Source organism: Natrix helvetica, assembly GCF_964273705.1.
Source record: "Natrix helvetica genome assembly, chromosome: 13".
NCBI classification, from domain to species: Eukaryota; Metazoa; Chordata; class Lepidosauria; order Squamata; family Natricidae; genus Natrix; species Natrix helvetica.
This window is the reverse complement of record NC_138557.1, coordinates 1,602,470-1,623,736: the sequence shown is the minus strand read 5'-3', so window position 1 is coordinate 1,623,736 and position 21,267 is coordinate 1,602,470. Positions and strand designations below refer to the sequence as shown.

At 46.4% G+C, this 21,267-nt stretch overlaps 2 protein-coding genes across 4 annotated transcripts in view; both read left to right on the top strand.

The window, feature by feature from the left end:
* CHLSN (cholesin) overlaps window positions 1-2,471 on the top strand; it is an 84,804-nt gene extending 82,333 nt beyond the window's left edge. For 2 of the 3 annotated variants that reach the window (XM_081965655.1, XM_081965657.1), the window contains exons 4-5: window positions 567-648; window positions 1,843-2,211. In XM_081965655.1, coding sequence (XP_081821781.1) covers window positions 567-648; window positions 1,843-2,025 — 265 coding nt within the window. In that variant the 3' untranslated portion in view covers window positions 2,026-2,211. Of the gene's footprint in view, window positions 1-566; window positions 649-1,842; window positions 2,212-2,325 lie in introns of those variants that run through there. The other variant, XM_081965656.1, reaches the window with a different exon arrangement.
* A 6,541-nt stretch (window positions 2,472-9,012) lies between these two features.
* On the top strand, window positions 9,013-19,304 carry CYP2W1 (cytochrome P450 family 2 subfamily W member 1). Its single transcript, XM_081965629.1, has 9 exons — window positions 9,013-9,258; window positions 11,900-12,062; window positions 12,894-13,043; window positions 13,136-13,293; window positions 15,389-15,565; window positions 16,003-16,144; window positions 16,926-17,110; window positions 17,344-17,485; window positions 18,645-19,304. The coding sequence occupies exons 1-9, from the start codon at window positions 9,064-9,066 to the stop codon at window positions 18,830-18,832; spliced, it is 1,500 nt and encodes a 499-aa protein (XP_081821755.1). The 5' UTR covers window positions 9,013-9,063; the 3' UTR covers window positions 18,833-19,304.
* Window positions 19,305-21,267: the final 1,963 nt, after the last annotated feature.

Here is a 21,267-nt window from a genome sequence, read left to right as displayed (position 1 = left end):
TATGATAGTAGGAACCACCTTTGGTGGGAAGGGAACAGTGTTCTGTGCGCTTTCAGCGTTGAGTCATGCCGGCCAAATGACCACAGAGACGCCTTCGGATAGCGCTGACTCTTCAGCTTTGAATCGGAGATGAGCACCGCCCCCTAGAGTCGGGAACAGCTAGCATACAGTTTGAGGGGAACCTTTACCTTTATCCTTTAATCTTAATTTCCTTCTAGACAGCTTTGGAGACCCAAGGGCATCCACCCCAGTAAATGGACATATTCAAAGTAGGCAGATTAGGAAGGTTTAAAGCAGTTTTTGAAATAAAGGTCCCATCACAAAGACTCTGTTTTCCAACTGTAAAACATTTTAAGATGTCTGGACTTCAACTCCCAGAATACCTCAGCCATCCTATCTTTCTTTTTGCACATTCTGCTCAATATTTTTTTTTCCCAGGCCGATCAGGATCTGAACAAAATCTTGTGTACCTTTGAAAAGGGAGATAGAGGGTGTTGGTGATGGCTTCCCCCTCTTAAAGTTATTGACTTCCTTCCTTCTGCTTTCTCTTTCTGGCTTTGTTGCAGCTGGTCTGAGAGTCCCCAAGGCTGGAAATTTCAGAAGAGGAGGCAGACGTGGCTTCTTCTGCACATGTATGACAAAGACAAGGTAGGGGCCCCTCCAGCCCATCCCCAAAGGTGAGGCTCAGCCACGCAGCCCTGCTACGATTCCTGGTTAACTCTACCATTTGCCCATCTCAGTCTTTGCCAAGGGAAACGCCCCAAGCTGACCTCCCCTGCCTTCCTTGCTCTGGGTGCCTAAGCTGGTCAGGGGTGGGAGACAGATACCCTCCTAAGAGGTGGATCCCCCAGTGAGGAGTGTCATTTCTGCCCATCCTACACCATCTGGTAGAGTCAACCTCAACTGGACTAGAGCCCCAAAACAGATCTCTACTTGCTTCCTCTGGAATTATCTGTCCCCAGGATTTGGTGGGCATTGATGCTCTTTAAACGAGCCCTTAGGAACTGGCTCTGTCCCCGTCCCTTTTGGTACACCAGAGGGCACCCCTTATGAGGCTTACGGGCTCATCAGAAAGTGAGTTATTTTTCCAGATTTCATTTTTTTACATTGTCCAGGCTGTGTGGTTTTCATTGTTTTGATCTCTACATCAGTGTTTCTTAACCTCAGCCTCTCTAAAATGAATAGAATAGAAGAACAGAGTTGGAAGGGGACCTTGGAGGTCTTCTAGTCCAACCCCCTACCTAGGCAGGAAGCCCTACATCACTTCGGACAAATGGTTGTCCAATCTCTTCTTAAAAACCTCCAGTGTTGGAGCATTCACAACTTCTGGAGGCAGGCTGTTCCACTGATGAATTGTTCTCTGTCAGGAAATTTCTCCTTATTTCTAAATTGCTTCTCTCCTTGATTAGTTTCCACCCATTGCTTCTTGTCCTGCCTTGAGGTGCTTTGGAGAATAGATTGACTCCTCCTTCTTTGGGGCAGCCCCTGAGATAACAGAACACTGCTGTCATGTGTGGACTTCAACTCCCAGAATTCCCCATGCTGGCTGGGGAATTCTGGGAGTTGACGTCCACACATTTTAAAGCATCTGAGGTTGAGAGACGCTGCTTTATATCCTCCCGAGTTGGAATGCCTTGCTAAATAAATTAAATACAGATGCAAGCCAAAAGCTGGATTTTCTTCTTCCACACGGCACAGACCCATCCCCCAAAGGATAAGAAAGAGAACACTAGCTTCAATGCCCATCTCTCCAGGCTGCCTGGGTCTTCTCCCAACCCCACCTCTCCACTTATTGCAGCTGGCTAAAAACACTTCGCTCTCCCTCCCTTCTCCCTCTTTCAGGTCCCCGATCAATACTTCTCCATTTTGCTGCGGTATCTGGAAGGACTTCAAGGCCAAGCCCGAGACACCACGGTGCAGAAAGCAGAAGCTCTGATGAAGGAATACGATCAATCTGAAATGGAAGACGATCTCCTGGAAGGCCAACGTGACCGTCTCCGCAAAGTTTTGCAGTTGCTCTCTTGACTTTCGATTTCTTTAGATCCTTCTATCGGCATAAAGTTACAAGAACTGGATATAAATTTTTAGCCGTTCTTTAGACTCTCAGCCATAAACCTGATGGAAATCTCTTCCAGGGTTGCCAAGGAAGTGGAAGAAATAACTTTTTAAAATATATATATATATAAATAAATGGATCGGTATTGAAAACAATACTTGGATTCAGCTTTTCAGAATTGGCTGCCTTTCCCTCTTTTCTTCGGTAACCGTTACAGCTGTCAGTCTTCTACTGGAGGCTTTTCCCCATCTTCTCAAATGGACCTGAGACCAGATTGATGTTCCTCAACCTGAAAATTCCAGAACTTCCGTTCCGTCCCATCTCAAAAGACGAGATGGGCAGGGACCCAGCAGGAGTACCCACCCCGAATCTTTCCCTGCTTATCTATTTTGTTGGCTCCCAATTAAATGGTTGCTTTGTTTTAACCTAAAAAGTCCTAGAAGCTGTAACCTTTGTCTAGACCCCGACTGCTTACCTTCAATATTTCTTCTGATCTGAGAGCTCACAACATTTTCGTGTTCCTTAGTATGTTGTGGTTAGCAGCAAGGTCCTTGTTCATGGACAAGGTCAAAAAGTTCAGGATGGAACACCTATAACTTCTGGAAGCAAAGCTGTTCCACTGATTAATTGTTGTAACTGTCAGGAAATTTCTCCTCAGTTCTAAGTTGCTTCTCTCCTTGATTAGTTTCCATCCATTGCTTCTTGTCCTGCCTTGAGGTGCTTTGGAGAAGAGTTTGACTCCCTCTTCTTTGGGGCAACCCCTGAGATATTGGAAGACTGCTATCATGTCTGCCCTAGTCCTTCTTTTCAATTAAACTAGACATACCCAGTTCCTGCAGCAGGATCATCACCTAACTGAAACCCTACCACTTTTTAATATGTATCATACATGGAACACCCATGAAAACAGTTGCCGCATGTATGTTTATAGCTGTCCACATCTCACCCCCATAGAGGCTGCTTGGTTAGAAGAGGAAACTTTTTTCTGACATTCTCCATGCATCCTTCTCTATCCTATTTATCCTCAGAGGGTGATTTCCCAACTGGGTAAAGCTTGTTTTTGTGGATTATTATTATTATTTTGGCCTGTTGGACTTTTTTTCTGTTTCGAGAGGCTAGACCCGTTATGGCGAACCTATGCCACACGTGCCAGAGGTGGCATGGAGAGACCTCTCGGCTGGCACACGCCCCGTCGCCCCAGCTCAGACCTCCGTGGCGTTTCTTTCGTGAGCTTCTGTTTCCCTGCAAACGACAGAACAGAAGCTCACGGAAGAAAAAGGTCTGACCTCTTGCCACGCTGCCGGTGTTGGGATGGTCTTTGGGTCTCTGCTGAGCAGGTGCACTTTTGGGCGTCTAAAAGGTTCTCCATCACTGGGCTAGACGTATGCAGACCGTATGGGGGATGGGGGGTGGGGGGGGTGGACCCTGAGATTTTCAATTATTCAAAGGTCGCGGTTGTGAATTATACTCCTGTCCAGCTGCGATTCGCGGCTTCTTGACCCCTTTGGCTCTTATTCAAATGAGAGGATTGGTCTAAGGTTGTGACAAGGCAGCCTTCAGAATCGGGGGGGGGAGGGGGGAATATGGAAGTCATTAGTGCTTCCAAAGGAATCATTGGAGCAACTTCATCTGCGCAGCCAAATATGTAAGCAACCCAAGATGTGTTATGTTAACACAATTTGAATGGAATTTGGGACATGAACAGGAGCCAAGGCAGGATTGGGCAAAGCAAAACATTTTACACACATTTGGAAGAGCAAAACAACCCCCCCAATTGTAGTTTACCGTTGCCCATTTCGGCTCATCCTGGTTTTCCTAGCGTTGCTGCCTTCTTTAATTTTTTAAGGGTCTTTTTTCCTTATTACAGGTGAGCCTAAAATGTCTGTTGCTAAGCAAGTCAGTTGTTAAGCGAGTTTTTGCCCCGTTTTACTAAATTTCTTGCCACCGTTGTTAAGTGAATCACTGCAGTCATTAAGTTAGTAACACAGTCGTTAAGTGAATCTGGCTTCCCCTGTTGGTTTTTTTGCTCATCAGAAGGTCGCAAAAGGGGAATCAAATGACCCCACAGGACACTGCGACCGTCATGAATACGAGTCAGTTGCCAAAGCGTTTTAATTTTGATCACGGCGGCCATTGGGGATGCTGCGACGGCCGTTAGCGTGAGAAATGGCCGTAAGTCACTTTTTTTCAGTTGTAACTTTGAACGGCCACTAAATAACATGTTGTAAGACAAGGACTGTTTGCATTTGGTCCAGCAGCCATGCTGCTCTTTTAAAAAGGCGCATAAATTTAATCGATAATGAGAAATGGAGAACGCTAAGTAAGTCATGGCTGCTGGCAAAGCACGGGGGGGGGGGATTAAATTGGGAATTTGGCTTGGGAGGATGGCTTGTGTAATGCCAGGATGGAGCAAAACAGCTGGATTTCTCCCCCAGTCTTTATTGGAGGGCCGTGGGGCAGGCATCTCCTTTGAACAGCTGTGGGAATTCCTCCAAAGTCTGAAGCCTTTTGTCTTCACTGAGTGTAGAAATGTTGCTTCGGAGGGAGAAACAAGAGGTTTTTTTTTTTTTTAATGGATTACGATGCTCAAGACTTTTAAATCTGGTGCTGATGGCTCAGGTAGAAGAAAACAGACTCTGAGAAAAACATCAGTCCCCCCATCCCCCCTCCCCCAATCGTGAGCCCAAGTTTGGGATTTGCAAGCTTCATGCAGACACAATGGTGCCCTGTGACTTTCCCAGGAAAAGAGCTTAAAAAAGAACAGCTTCCTTGTTGATTTGCGTATCTATGAATGGGATGAGAAATACAATAGGAGGAAAAATCTGTAGAAGTTTTATCGGGAGGTCTTATCACTTTCAAACAGGCGCTTTGTTCCAACACAATGGGGGAAATTTTGTCAGGCCGATGATTGACCAGAAAATAAAAGCCTCTCTACTCCTCCCCCCTTCTTGGCTTCCTTTCTGGGTCAGAATTTCCTGACAAAAATTAACGCGAAGCCTAATTATTTTTTGGAATAACGTATGTACGTCAATTAACACGTTTTTCTTTTTTTAAAAAAAAAAGGTTATGAAATAATCTCAGGCCTCGGAGGCCAAATTGGTCTTGACCATAGTGCAGCCTGAAATAAGGTTTACGTTTCAAACTTTGGTAGCATTTAAAGAAAAATGGATCTCTTAAGCAAGCATACAGTACAGTGTTTCATTCAAAAAAAAAAAGAATAGTGATGCAGGAAAGGAAGGAAGAAAAGAAGGAAGGAAGAAGGATAAAGGGATGGAAGGAAGGAAGGAAGAAGGAAGATTCAGCCCTTCCTGGAATCCCCGTGGAGCCCCTTCCTCATCCCAAACCTTTCTTAAATGGGTTTAGTAGCAAGATTGAGAAGAGTATCAACTAGGTTTTCCTGTACTTCCGCAGTAATAAAGTCCCTCTGCAATGGAGGTGAAGCTTTCTGGCGTATCTAAACTTAGCAAACCATAAGTCTACAGAGCCATTGATGAGAGATCCATGCAACTGCCTATCTGAATGGCTTGCAGGTTGTGTAGGTTGCAGAGACACCTGTGTCGTAGGGACTTCTCGCTCGCTGAAGCTACAATATGGCAGTGACCTCTACTGGCTGAAGGAAAAGGAAAAAAACCCAATCGTCTGGAGAATTCTATTCCAAAGAGGGTTGAGAGTTTATCTTCTGAACTTGTTCCTCCTTAGTTGCGAAGTATAATAAGTATACTCAACATTTGCTATTGGAGTGGGGACTTGTGACATTTCCTGCCGACTTCCCCAGTGTCCTTCTAGGGAAGCCAGCAAGGAGAGTGGCAAACGGTGATTACTTGAACGCGGGGCATTGCAACCAGTGGTAAGTGTGAGCTGGTTAGCAAGGCCCACGATCCCATGACTGCGGGATTGTTGGAACTGCCAGAACTCCAAGGACAGTTGTTTGAATGGCTGCTCAATGCATAGTGGTAGGTTAAGAACCATCTGTATTTTTTCCAGATGTTGGGAACTGAATCTCAGACTTACTCTGGTCATGATGGAGGACAGGAGAGCAGAATTAAAAAGGCATTCTATGTTCCCGTCAGTTGACTCCAGGACCTGCAACTATATTACATTCATGGCCATTGACAAGAGCTGAATTTTGATCATGTGACCATGGCAATGCTGCCACGGTCATAAATACGAGGACTGGTTGCAGGTTGCATTTTTTCAATGCCGTTGCAGCTTCCGATGGTCACTGAGCAAATGGCTGTAAGTCCAGAACTATCCGTAATGATTTTCAGTGCTCTTAAGCCCTTTGTTTAAACCAGGGCTGTCTACCCTTGGCCACTTGTTGACCTGTGGACTTCAACTCCCAGAATTCCTCAGCCACCATAATGAATGCTGGGAATTGAATTCCACAGATCTTAAAAGTTGCCAAGCCTGTAAAGATCCCATTTTTATTCATTCTCTCCTCGCAGAAGAAAAGTACTAATTTTTTTTTCTCTTCTCCAACCTGACACCCTCTCCAAGAATTTCAAGTATTTCTTTGGAAGGCCCATCCCAAGTCTCCATCCCAGGTGTAAGTCCACTGTCCTAAATTCCTCCTCTGTGGCATTTTTCTTGGCACTGCCTTGATGCTCTCCCTGCCCCCCCCCCCCCCATCTGCCAGCAGTTAATTTTTCACAGACATTCTTGGCTTTGGGGTAAAACGTTACGTCCCTCGCTTTTAATTTTTAACCCGCCGCTGCAGTCCTGCAGATTTGTTTTGTCCGTCAGTCAGCAAAATTGCTGACCTCCCGACTGAATCCAGCTCCAGAAAACCAGCCTTCGCTTGACCCAAGCTCCTACTGGTGTTGAAAGAACCGTGTGATCACGCGTGTTGGTTATAAATTCACTTTCTATTGACCCATCCCGACTGTTACGTTGGGCAACCTGAAAGCTTAGGATCCTGGCTGCGTTTTTAACCTAAAGGTTTTGGAAAGGCAAATTCCACAACCTTTTCCCCACTTGGTTGCTTTCAAATCCCACAGCTGAGAATGCCTTCAGGATCTGGGTTTAACAGTAACAGAGCCAGAAGGGACCTTGGAGATCATCTAGTCCAACCCCCTGCTCGTGCAAGAGACCTGAGCCACCGACAAAACCGAGAAAGCCTCTTGCTTTCTCTCGCCAAATCTGATCTGAGTCCCAGATTCAGTTCTCGGTGTTAACCGTGATAATTCACATGGCAGAGAACAATCGGTTAAAGTGGACTTCTGCTTGCTAATCTGGACCTCTCTTGCTTTTGTTTTTCTTTTAAATCTCTGAATCTTTTTTTTTACCAATATCTTGCTTTCCAGTCATGGAACTTGGGTGATAGATACCTTTTCCTGTATCTTCATATGTTCTCTTCCCACACGCCCTCTGCTCAATGGGAAAGAGCGTAGCTCTCTCGGGTCCTCTTCTAGCTGCTATTTAGAGTCTGAATTTACAAAATGACTCTCGGCAAGAGCAGAGAGGAGGCGATGGTTATACCAGTCTCGTTCCTTTCATAGCACAACATCGTTGGGAGGATCTTGGAAAAATATGGAACCACGTTATAAAACCTTTTGTCGACTGATCATAAATGATCTAGAACAGTGATGGGGGGCCTTTTCATGCCCAAACCAGAATGCACGCGTGCTGGAAACCCCAAGACCAGCTGGTTGAAGTGTGCAAGCATGTTTTTTGGATCGTTTTCATGCCATTTTCAGGCCGTTTTCTGGCATTTTGACGCCCACAAAAACCAGCTGGCCAGCGCACATGCGCACAATGAAACCCAGAAGAGCAGCTGCCAACGGCGCACTTGACCACAGAGAGGGCTCTGCGTGCCACCTCTGGCATCATGCCTGCCATAGGTTCGCCATCATGGATCTAGAACAGACGGTCGGAAGACCAACAGTTGACAGTTGAGAGGAGGAACGGGTTGAAGAGTGGACAAGGGTAACAAAAGAAGTGACCATCACTTGGACCTCAAAGGTTGAACCGTCCGCGGAAACGGTTGTGCTTTGATTTGGGAGACCAGGAAAGGCCGAGAGTCCATTTGGAGAGAGAGAGATCTGGTCTATGAAAAACATCTCCCATGTGGGGAAAATCTCAGGCAGGCTGACTTCATTGATATCCCTTCCCATCTCACAACAAGCCATGGACTTCAAGCAATGGAGGAGGTCTTGACTTCCCTTGTGGCCAAATATAAATATGCCGAGAGATTCTGGATCCTCTGTGCAAAGCAAAAGTCCTTGCCAGAACTGCAAGTCATGGCTTGGGAAAGTTAATGGACAGAAGTCAGGCTTTCTGCAATGAAAAATGTTCCAAAAAAGGTGGAAGAGAGGGAGCCATGGGGCTACAGCAAGGAGGTCTCCTCAGATGGAGACCGATGTAAGATCCACCAACCTCCTCTAGATTCCACCAATTATTGCCTCTCTGAGTTACAAAAGTCCAGCATTTCAGGGGATTCTGTATTCTTGCCAACATGCACCGAATATTAGCACATTTCTTCTAATCTGTTCACTTGAGGATTTCACCTTTCTAACACTCTCCTGTTTCTCTTGGTCAAGTGTCCTCTTGTTGACAGATGGCCTCTGATCAATTTCAGATGAAATGAATTCTCTGAATTCTTCCTTGAATGCAAATCGAAGATGGAAAGTGCCTTTAATCAGTACATTTATTGACTCAACGTCTTCATGGTGAAATGTTGGGGAGGGGATGGGGGGAATGGATTGAATCCTGATCAGATTTTTCCTTTGGACTGTCCAGAATTTGACCGAGTCTTGAGAATGGTGGATGCCTTTCTGTGTAAAACCACATGATTTCCATGTTGAAGCGACCAAGGAGATTTTGACATTTTGAGTGACACAGCCAAGCGTGGGGGAGGGTTTGTGAAGAAGGCTGGAACTCTCGTCTGGGCCATTTAACAAATCCCGTGAAGAATTGCCAAGTTGGTTTCTTACGAAATAAAAGTGCTTTTTCTAAACTTGCTTCATCAGTGCCTCTCCCCATTCTTCATCTCCAAAGCTACGGTCAACATGGATCCTTGGATATCCTTCCTCCTCGACCCAACCATCATCCTCTCCTTGATTTTACTGCTGCTATTAGCAAGTCTGTCTCTGAGCAACCTCAGCTGGTCATCTCGGCGTATGCCCCCGGGACCTACCCCACTCCCTTTCATTGGCAATTTGCATTTGCTCAATATTACAAGGCAAGATGTCTCATTTATGGAGGTAAGGAGCAAAGGGGGCGATTGGCAAGACCTTCTGTTATCAGCAGGAATGACCTGGATGGTTATCTAAGACTTTGCAGGTTGAGAAGTAAAGTTATGGAGGTGTAATGGTATAGATAGACCTTGGTTTGATTTAAATCATGGTTGGTTTACCTTTGGTTTAAATCATATTTTGGATTGATTTGAATCATATTTAAAAGCTCAGTTCCAAATATTCATATCGGCCTGGGGATAAATTAAATCTGTATGGATACAGTTGCACTACAGCTGCTATGCTATAGACACATCATGCTTGCTCATGTAATCAGTTCTATTGATTACAATTGAAAATATTACTGCCAGAGTTTCAACTGGTGGGGTTGTCTCTAACTTTTCTTGATTGCCTTCCCATCTGAAATTTTATGAAGAGATCAAATAATAGTCTCCATTTCTTCTGATGACTCTTTGCAGCATGAGGGCAAAACTCTAGTAGCTTTTAAAGGTTATGTTGAAGGGGACATTTTGGCAGGTAAGGAGGGTCCCACGGTGTCATATCTCCCAAAATGCCCTTGCTTGTAGACGATGAAAAAGGTCCCAGCAGAGAAGGAACGTTGTGGTGCCTTAATGTTTCTTCATGCCCTAAACACGAGCAGATTTTCTGCGCTGGACTTCCCTTTTATTGGAAGGACTAAATGTTATTCTCAATAAGAAGTGTTGTTGTTTTTTCGTGCTGAGCTTTTTTTCAAAACAGTTTTAAAAAACCCAAACCCAACCCAGAAATGAACTATTAGCAAAATTTAACAAGAACTGAATCGATGCTTAATTTCAACAAACAAGGCAAAGCAATTTTTAAACATCTTGGAAAAACCTAAGCATATCACCTGGAATTTCTTGAGCCCTCCTATCCCAAGTTTAAAAAAGAGGCAGGTACAAGCTATAGCTGCTTTTCAATCAATCAATTAATCAATTAGTTTATTATGACAGTCATAGATCAGAGACCAGAACAAGTAAAAACACTCAATAAATTTACAATTAAAAATTCTAGTATAAAATGATAAATAACAACTAAATTCTATGATAAAATCCAGTCTGTCAATTATACACATTCTAACTAGACAAAACTTACAATCCATAAACTGTGTGGTGGCCGGTAGTCAGTTTAATACTAAAAGGGAAAGGAATAAGCAGTGCAAAGGGTTTGTCACATTTGTTATATAACGTAACTGCTTTAAAATTGGCTTTGCATGTCAAGGAGTGTTAATCCCCACCAAATGCCATGTGAATTGGTGCTCTTAGTCTTGATGGCTCTCTCTGTAAACGCAACTTTAATGCATTTTTACAGGTTGTGTTATTGCTCTGAGAGAAGAGTAGCTGTCTGCTTTAGAAATCCCCCCCCCCCGTGGTAGAAGGTGTGTGTGTGTGTGTGTCAGGCAGTGTATTATGTCGCTTGCATTTGCGACGGTTGTACGCCAAATCAATGCGCACAACAGGGCTAACTGGGCTTCCATGCATACATAGACAGAACACAAGCAGAGAATTGGAAGTTTAAGCTCTCCCTTAAAAGAAGAGAGAGAGCGATGGGAAGATGTTTCCCCATCTGAAACTTTTAGACAACGTTGGCCAGGAGAGGGCAAAGTCTGATGTGATGTCGCACAGCTTTCTGTCCGTGGGACCTGAGTCCATCCAACTTTCCATAAAAGCTGCCAGGAAGATCTTAAGAGGACTGGTGACCACAGACCTTGACTGTTCCTTCTCAATGCAATGAACTCAGAGGAGGACATTTACCATGTCATTCTTCTAACCAGAGAAGTTCAGGAGGTGGTTCCTTCAGAGAGAGAGACTTTTTGGACCCTGGTGGTGGGTTCTTCACTCAAGGAGCTCAGTGGGCTTCTTCCTCGCCTTGGTTTAGACCAGGGGTTGGCAACTTTCAACACTCAAAGAGCCACAAAGGTCTTAACTGGAGCCCCCCCGTTCAATTCTGAAGCCAACAGGAAGTCTGGTTCTGCCACCATAGAGTCTCCTCCTAGCGCGGCAGTGGTGCGTTCCGGATTCCGGTGCAACCAGTACGGTGCAACAGGGCCCAGCATCCTCCACATGAACAGCACAGCGCGCGCATGCGTCCTTACCTCTTGCGACGCCTCCGTGAGCCTCCAGCTGGCTCGTGCGTTCTTTGCGCATGCGTGGAAGCGCTGAAGAGCTCAAATACAAATAAGGAGCTCGGGTGGGTGGGTGGCCCTCCGGAACACCGTACCATAACATTACCCGGTGCTCCGGGCATGCACCGGACACCCGTACCGGGGCGTACCGCCTGCAATCCACCACTGTAGGGCAGCGTCCTTTTCCCTCTACAGGTCCTAACCGAAAGACCTATTGATTGTGGAGCCACAGCAGAGGGACAAAAGAGCCACATGCGGCTCCGGAGCCTCCGGTTGCCGACCCCTGGTTTAGAATGCAAGGGCTGCTTTCTTTCACAGTAGACCCTGCAGGAGAGGAGCCAAACACCTGAAGTAGTTTGGTAACCTCTTTTTGAACTAAACAAATTTATCAGTCTTTGAAACTTAGTTCCTTTCATAGCATTTGTTCGGCTGTTAGATTCCTCACAGGCTTCCAATGCTCAGCAGCAGTGGATGATGGGTTCTGAACGTCTTCTCTTCCACCTCCAGCTTTCCAAAACCTACGGCCCCGTCTTCACGTTCCATTTGGGTCTACAGAAGATTGTGGTGCTGGTTGGCTACGAGGCGGTGAAAGAGGCACTCCTGAGCAAGGGGAACGAGTTTATCGACAGGCCTCCGATCCCCATATTCTTGGACATCCAGCGCGAGAATGGTAAGCGTACTTAAGAGTGAATAAGGCAGCTGGTCTTTAGAGCCCAACCTTCCCAAGATGCAACTGAAGGAAAGTAAGGGGAGGTGGCAGAATCAGAGTGTTCTTCCTTTACAAGCTTTTTTAAAATGTATAAATTGTGCTTTTTTTAAAAAAAAGAATCCCTGGACATCAGAGAGAAGTGCGTGAGAATCCATGCTTGAGGAGCACTCCAGCCAGGGATGAAATCCAGCAGGTTCTGGAGAACCGGTAGTGGACATTTTGATTAGTTTGGAGAACCGGTAAATACCACCTCTGGCTGGCCCCAGAGTGGGGAGGGAATGAAGAATTTGCAATACCCTTCCCCTGCCACGCCCACCAAGCCACGCCCACAGAACCGGTAGTAAAAAAAATCGATTTTTACCACGGACTCCAACTATCATGCAACGAAACACCCTTTAGTTCTTGCCAGCCTTGAAGATGCACGCAAACACAGACACAAATTCGCAACTTACATACATACATGGCCTTTGCATCAAGGCAGGGGAGACAGGAGAAGCTGGTCAGCCAAGATGGCTCTTGAACAGGAGGAGTTCAGCTGGAGATCACCCTGCATTGACTGTCTTTTGGTTGCCATTTCCCTTGAGGCAACCATTCTTGGTCCCATCTATTGCTGAAAGGTTTCCGCTGTTAGATAGGCTCTGATTCCTGGTCAGCCCGTTCCTTCTCTGCTCCATGGAGCTAGTATGGAGAGAAATAAGGCTGGCCAATTATGGGAGACCTTTGAGGGACTTTTCTTCTATGAGATGCGATCCTCCTTTGATGGGATATGAATGAAGGGAGTGTGTTCCTCAGGTCTATTCTTCTCCATTGGAGAACTCTGGAAGGAGACTCGTCGGTTTACCTTGACCACATTTCGAGATCTCGGGATGGGCACCTCACTGATTGAAGGAAAGATCCTTGAAGAGCTCCGTTTCCTGATTGAGAGGGTCAACTCCTTTAAAGGTGAGACACTTCTTCCCTTCTTCATCCCGGGTCATTCTATATATCCTCTTTGGATCATCTTCTATTCTTCTTCTTCTTTCTTCTTTTTTAAGGCAAGCCTTTTGCATTGAAGACCTTCTCTGAAGCTCCAACCAATATCACCTTCACCATCCTCTTTGGAGACAGGTTTGACTACAGCGACCCAACTTTCACCACCCTTTTGAGTCTCATCCATGATGTGATGGGCCTTCTGGGCGCTCCCGCCTTACATGTAAGATGACCTTCCTTGTTTTTCCCAGCAGAGGGCAAAAAGCATTCAGAGAAGTCCCACGGGTGCTTTTTGTCGAGAGGCCACTGGACTTTCTCGTTTTGTTTTTCTTTGAAGACGTTTTGCTTCTCATCCAAGAAGCTTCTTCAGCTCTGGCTGGATGGTGGGGAATGGGCTTTGCAGAGAGGAGGAGGAGGAGGAGGAGGAGGAGGAGGAGGAGGAGGAGGAGGAGGAGGAGGAGGAGGAGGAGGAGGAGGAGGAGGAGGAAAATTGTAGGGTCCTTGGTGTTCTCTGAGCTTGTTTGTTTTCTTGCAGACATTTCATCACCAAACTAGGTCACATCATCAGTGCTAGAAGGGAGTGGGGCAGTGGTGGGTTGCAGGCGGTACGCCCCAGTACGGGCATACCAGAGCCTGCCTGGACCACCGTATACCGTTCTAGTTCAGTGCTCCTGAGGGTGCACCTGCCCACCTGAGCTCCTTACCGTGATTTAAAGCTTTCTGTGCTTCTGCGCACACGCATGGTGCATACAGCGCTTGTGCGACGCTCCACTGAGCAGCTGGAGCATCGCGGAGACATGCGCAAGCATTGTTTGCAGCTACAAGGAATATGCGTGCTGCGCGTGCGTCCATGTGGGCAACGCGGGGCCCGTACCGGTTGGAACAGGATCCGGAAGCCACCCCTGGAGTGGGGCTCACACTGATGCTGTGACCTAGTTTGGGTAATGAAGCATCTGCAAGAAAACCACCCTTGGCTTTGCAGCCGCCTGCTTCTTGCTTTCAGAAGAAACGCTGGTGGATAGAGAGATGCGCAGAGGAGCAACCCAAATCAGTGGCTGGAAAAGCTCCCTAGGAAGGAGGGAAATTCAGGGCTTTGGAAATTGAGGAAACAGGGACGGCCCTTCGGGGCCTCTAGATGCGTTGGCTAGAGAGAGGATGGCAGGAGCCAAGAAGTCATTTCAACTGGAGGTTGCCAAATGCAATTCTGGACTTGGAATGACGCGTTCCGCTTATGATTTTTCTCCTTCGTTCCCTCGATGGAATCCAGCATCTGCTTTGCAGAAGAAAAAGGACGAACCCTTCCAAGCTCTCCCATTTTCCTCCTGGTTTACTTGGAGGTGGGTTCGGTCCCATTAATTTTCAACCCCACTTAATAAGTTCTGGAATTTCCGGAATAATTCTTTTTTTAAATGTGAAAGATCAGGCATGAATCTGTTGCGCTTCCCTGATTGGCTCCGACTCCTTTATGCTCTACTGGATTTCTAAAACAGCCATTATAAAATTTTGGTGGGTTTTTTTTTAAAAAAAACATTGCTTCCTTTTCAAAGGAAATTTCATTGCTGTCTTTTCGTTGTTTTTCCCCTGCATAAAATGTTTTTTTTTTTTTTTCATTTTTCAAACTTACACTTATGGATTCTGTCTAGAAAAAGCTGATAACTCCCCCTAAAAGGAAAAATTGTATTTGCTATTTTTAAAAAAAGATAAGGAGAATAGCTGCTCTTCGGTCCTTCAAAATGTTGAATTAAAATTTGAGCCTTTCCATAGGAAAGGATTTCCATAGTTAAATCTCTGAAGCCCCCCAATTTCTGTGCAAACCTAAAAACAAAGACTCTAAAAACATTGACTAAAAAAAATGTAGGTAAAGGCAAAGTTTCCCCTTGCACATATGTGCTAGTAGTTCCTGACTCTAGGGGGCGGTGCTCATCTCCATTTCAAAGCCGAAGAGCCAGCGCTGTCCAAAGACGTCTCCGTAGTCATGTGGCCGGCATGACTCAATGCCAAAGGCTCAAGGAACGCTGTTCCCTTCCCACCAAAGGTGGTTCCTTTTTTGTACTTGCATTTTTTACCTGCTTTCGAACTGCTAGGTGGGCAGAAGCTGGGAGAAGTAATGGGAGCTCACTCCGTTATGCGGCGCTTGGGATTCGAACCGCCGAACTGCCAACCTTTCTGATCGACAAGCTCAGCCTCTTTGCCACTGAGCCACCACGTCCCCAAAGAAATTTAGGCAGCTCTTAAATGAAAAAGCACCAGAATGATATTGTCACTGTAGCATCGTTCTTATCTGTGGGTTTTGTCTTGATTTATGGGCTCTTTTCCAGCTGTATAACGTCTATCCGTTCCTGGGATTCCTCCTCCAACCCCATAAGATGATTTTGAAGAAGATCGCAGAAGCCTCCGCCATCATCGAAAAGTACATGCGAGCCAGCAAGGAGACGCTCAGCAGGAACCAGTTGCAAAGCTACATCGACTCCATGCTCTTCAAGCAGCAAAAAGAGGTCGGGGTCCCCAGCTTTTGCTGACTCTCGTTTTAGGCGCCCACAGAAACCTTAACCACACCCTCAAATAATTTTCCAATCTGAATTCCTGAGACATATTGAATTACAAGTCTTCTTTCTCTTTTTTTCCTCTCTACCTCTCTTTCTTTCTTTCTCTTTCTTTATTTCTCTCTCTCTCTTTTTATCTCTCTTTATTTCTTTCTCTCCTCTCTCTTTCTCTTTATTTCTCGCTCTCTCTTTTTATCTTTATTTCTCTTTTTTTCTCTCTCTGTTTCTCTTTCTCTTTCTTTCTCTCTCTTTCTCTTTCTTTCTCTCTTTCTTTCTCCCACTCTCTCTTTTTAATCTCGCTCTCTTGCTCTTTCTCACACCCCCCAATCTGCCTCCCCAGTCCACATTCTTTTCTTTGATCCAACCAATTTTTGCCTCTTGTGTTTAAGGGAGAGAACGGCAAGAAGAACACATTCCACAACTCCCATGTCCTGGCCTCAGTTCTGGACCTTGTCATGGCTGGGACGGAGACCACGGCCACCACTCTGCAGTGGGCTGTTCTGATGATGATGAAGTACCCGGAGATTCAGAGTAAGCTAGAATTCTCTTTTGCTAAGACACCTGGTTTGGGCTGAATCCGGGGGGCGGGGGGGGGGGAGGAGGAGGATCCCCGCAAGTCGTAGTTCACCTAGGAGCAGTGGTGAAATTCATTTTTTTTACTACCGGTTCTGTGGGCGTGGCTTGGTGGGCGTGGCAGGGGAAGGATACTGCAAAATCCCCATTCCCTCCTGATCAGCTGGGACTTGGGAGGCAGAGAATAGATGGGGGCAGGGCCAGCCAGAGGTGGTATTTACCCGTTCTCTGAAGTACTCAAAATTTCTGCTACCGGTTCTCCAGAACCTGTCAGAACCTGCTGGATTTCACCCCTGCCTAGGAGAGGCTGTTGAGCCAGGCTTATCCCTCCCACTGTTTTCTTCCTTCGAGCCACGAGGCTTCCACACCCCATTCTGTCTGTCAGTGGCACCCAGGAGAAAATTGCAAATCCAAGTAGCCAGGAAGAGCTCCAAACGACTCAGGGGCCATAGAGACCTTGACCTGGAACAGGAGAAGCAGAGATAGCAGTCGAGGTCCTCCGGAGTTTAGATGGTGGCTGTTATGGGCTTCTGGTGGTTTGGCTGTTGTCCTTGGAGGCCAGCAGACTGAACGCTTTGGAGCTCATCCCAACTTGCTTAAGAGGGTCGAGGAGCAGCTGATCTCCTCAAGCATTCTGCAGTTGAAGAACAAGTCAAGGAACACAGCGGCCTCCCCCGGGCTGATGAAGGAAATGGCCTTTAGCTTCCTGGCCCTGATATTTGGACCGCTCCTCCTGCAGGGAAGGTCCAACAGGAAATCCAGCAAGTCGTTGGATCAGAACGCTTGCCGGTCTACGAAGACAGGAAGAAGATGCCCTTCACCAATGCCGTGATTCATGAAGTCCAGCGGTTTGCTTCTATCGTGCAACATTTCCCACGCTGCACCGCTGTGGACACCCACTTCCGAGGCTACTTTATTCCAAAGGTATGACCTAGGGGGGTACTCAGAGTCCCAAGAGGCAGGAGAGACACTGGGGCCAAGGAAGCTTTGCGGAGAATGGGGATGTCCATGAAGGTCTACACTCTGTTGACTTGGACCATCTTGGTTCAGGATTCCTGCCACAAGGTCTACCTTGAACCTTTTCCTTCTCCCCCGAAAATGTGGAAGCTGGAACACTTTCCCTCATGAACTAATTTCTCAATTTGCTTTTGCTCCAGGGAACGCCCGTATTTCCTTCTCTGACATCCTCGCTTTATGACGAAACCCAGTGGGAGACTCCCAACAGGTTTAACCCCAACCATTTTCTGGATGCTGAAGGGAACTTTGTGAAGAAAGATGCCTTCTTGCCTTTCTCAATAGGTGGGTAAAGAAGACCTCTCTCTCGATAGAACCAGAACAGAACAGATTAACAGAGTTGGAAGGGACCTTGGAGGTCATCTAGTCCAACCCCCTGCCCAAGCAGGAGACCCTACACCATTTCTGACAGGTGGCAGTGTCTTCCTGAAAGCCTCCAGTGTTGAAGCTCCCACAACTTCTCTTCCATGGGTTGATTGTTCTCACTGTCAGAAAATTTCTCCTTATTTCTCTGTGTGAGGAGGGTCTGGGAGTCCAGGAAAGAGAGAAGGTTGGCTGGGAAGTCAGTCTACAGCAGGGATGTCCAACCTTGGCATCTTGAAGACTTGTGGATTTCAACTCCCAGAATTCTCCAGACAGAATTCTGAGAGTTGAAGTCCACAAACCTTAAAGGTGTGAAGGTTAGACAGTCTAGTCTACAGCTTGTCTTTTTGTGGAGGAACCAAGAGACGGTTTATGAGATGAAACCTGTCTCTGGAAGATGGAGAGGCCCGTAATCATCAGGGGAGATAGTTTGAAGGCCACAAATTGCTCTGGTTGGAGCACAAGGATGCTGGGCAGCACCATGGACGTCCAACTGCTCCATCAGGATCTGGAACCAAAGTGGTTGTCCAAAGCTTTACCCTTCTTCGGACCTTTGATCTTCTGGTATGCAGTTGGGGGCAATGAGTAAGAAGACGGGGGCTTTCCCCTGTTTTCTGTGAACCTCAAGAGCTTTCTAGGCTATGAGGGAGTCTCAACCTGGACCTCTGTTTCTCCAGAACTTTGGCACAACCTTCAGGTGAGTGTCAAGGCCTTAGGACTTCAAGTCCAGGATTACCATCCCTGTGTGCTCCAGGACATTTTAAGGAGATGTGCCACGAAGACAGTATTACAAACTTTTCTGTCTTATGGAGATTCTCTGTCCTCCAGGTCACCGTTGTCCCAAAGGTGCTTTTTCCAGGAGGCAACTGGACTTCCTTGTTTTTCTTTGAAAACATTTCACTTCTCATCCAAGATGCTTCTTCAGCTCTGACTGGATGGTGGGGAATGGAAGGATTTATACTCCTTGCAGACAGAGCTGGTCATTTGCATCCTTTGAGAGAGTCGTTGAGGCCGCTTGGAGGTTTATCTGTGTCCTTTTCTGTCTTCTGTTTTAAAAACGACCTTGGGGTCCTTGTTGCAGGTCGCAGGAACTGCCTTGGAGAAAACCTGGCCAGGATGGAACTCTTCATCTTTGGGGTTGGACTGCTGCAAAGGTTCACGTTTCAAGCCCCACCTGGAATGAAGGCAGAAGACCTGGAGCTCACGACCACGCCTGCCTTCACCCGGAGGCCACTTTCCTACTCCACCTGTGCTGTGCCTACCAACTAATCCTGGGTTTCTCAACCGTGACCCCTTTTAAGATGTGTGTACTTCAACTCCCAGAATTCCCCAGCCGTTCTCTTGTCTCTTGATTTAATCCAAGACTATTCTACTCTTTACCAACTACGTTAGTAACCTTGCACCCACGTTTCTTAAACTTGGCTACTTTAAGAGATGCAGACTTCAACTCCCAGAATTCCCCAGCCAGCATTGCAAGTTGGGATGTCTTCCAAAACACGGCTGGCTGGGGAATTCCAGGAGTTGGAAGTCCACACTTTCTAAAGTGTCCGAGGTTAAGAAACACGGATCAAACACGGATTTAGAAGCTCTTCTGTGCAAATGTGGTAAAGCATCTAAGGCCATTGTTCCGTTACACTTTGCAAAATACTTGGGACTGCACTTTATATCCAAACTGAAATTAAATTTAGAGAGGATGCTAAATTAATGTTACTGCCATTAAAGTGTTTTGCAAGTGTGTTGAGCTCTTTGTATCTAGTCACGATTACCATCCATTTCTTGACAAATAGAAATTATTATTTGCGTATTTGGGGAATTAAATCTGTGCTATGGGTTCTGGAAAGGGTTTTTCTGTTTTACAAATAAGAACAGACCATTTAAAACACATGAAAATAGCACGTATGATCAAAATAGTGGAAGACCGAAAATCTTGTTCATGAAAAGTGTTGATTAAACCCACATTTTAGTTGCTAAAGTCCTGCAGCTGTGCTGGACTACACTTCCCATCATCTTTAGCGACCGATGATGGGCGATGCAGCAGAACATAAGATAAAACATTGGTACCTCATGTTTCTTTGGTGGCTTCCGTTCTACTCCCTTTTCTCACCTACTCTACACCCCTTTAAACTTTGGGCCTCTCTGGAAAACTTTTGATATGTTCTAATATTTAGATGTATTTTTTTCCTGTTGATGGGATGCTATCAGTTCCTCTCTTTCAACCTGCTGCCACCTAGTGGTGACTGGAGGGCTATGACTGTCCCTTGCTCAGTTCTTAATTTCTGCTGCCCCCTTCTGGTCTAATCGGGGAACTTGTGTTTTCACCACCAGGATGGAGTTTAGGAAAAGACAAGAGGAGGATGCAGAATTTGGGTCTGAATACGTGGCTGGCTTGAAGACGGCTCAAAAGCAGCGTCTCCACAGAGACCTCCTGAACCACAGACCGTGGGTGCTGGGGGCCCGCAATTTGAGTCACTGGGAGTTGCTTAAGACCGTCATCCTGAGATGAGGCTGAAGCGATGGTTGATCTTGAAGTGGGTCAGCACCCAATTCTAAACTGAACTTGTGGGGACAGGGGGGGAGGAAGAGGAGGGGGGCTGTGGGGTTCTGGCTGCTCCCCGAGCTTGGTTCTTTTCTTGCAGACGTTTCATTAGCCAAACTAGGGAACACCATCAGTGCTAGAAGGGAGTGGGGTTTGCAAGGGAGGGGGAGGAGAGGAGGAAGAGATGATGATGATTTGGGAATGGCAGCAGATCTGAAAGCCATTGATGACTTCTCAAGAACCTTGGAAGACACCTATCTGAGCCCCGGAACCCCATCCACGCAGGCACATCTACGATGGAAATGTTGGCTCGGTTGTCAGTCTATGAAGTAGACTTTGAGGTGTCTACACAAGGAGAACTTCACGAAGCAGGACAGGAAGACAGCGGATGCTTTTGAACCTCAGTGTCGGAGGAGACGCCTGAGAAGATGATGGATGTCCAAGAAAACCAACCAAGGGGCCATCAGACAAATCAACCCCGGAGTTCACCCTTGAGGCTTAGGTGATCATATTGTGGACCATTCTTCAAAGCCCTAATTCTCTTGAGAAGTTCATCGTACTGGGGAAAGTGGAAGGGAAGAGAAGATGTGGGGACAAGCAGCAGCAAAGTGGATGGGCTCAATTCCAGTATCGATGGATGACCCATGATGGGGAGTACGGAGACCCTTCAGAGAAAATCCATCTCTGTCGTCACTAAGAGTTATTATCCACTTGATGGCACAAAAATCAATCCAGGCAATAAATATTACAGGGGAGGGGGAGGGGCGGGTCTCCCTGGATAGACTCTCGGGGTTAGTATTGCCCCATTCGATGGAGCTGATCTAGCAAGCTCAGGGTGAAGGCACCTTTCCCTTAGTAAGGTCGGCCTCCAAAGAAAACAGAAGTTGCCACACCTGCGAGGTGTGGGAAAGGCAAACGGGCTTGTCTGGGTGATAATCAGACCCCTGGCTTCCCGGTCAGCTTTGCAACCCCGTGGTCAGGAAGGGAGGGAGAGTCGAAGGGAAGTTGGAAATGGAGGCAGGAGGGAAGTCTGTTGCACGGAGCAGCAGTCACCAACCGGTGGTCCGCGAGAAAATTTTGGTGGTCCAGAGAAAACTTATTTGCATTGTTTATATTGCATTAAATACTATTTATCTTTTTAAAAAAATTCACATTGCTGGTCCGCAGG

Bases quoted from the DNA above. Each gene is read 5' to 3' on its own strand.
- CYP2W1 (XM_081965629.1), top strand. From the start codon at position 9,064: ATGGATCCTTGGATATCCTTCCTCCTCGACCCAACCATCATCCTCTCC. The intron at 12,063-12,893 runs GTAAGCGTACTT...TGTGTTCCTCAG, and splicing joins GGACATCCAGCGCGAGAATG to GTCTATTCTTCTCCATTGGA. The intron at 17,111-17,343 runs GTATGACCTAGG...CTTTTGCTCCAG, and splicing joins GAGGCTACTTTATTCCAAAG to GGAACGCCCGTATTTCCTTC.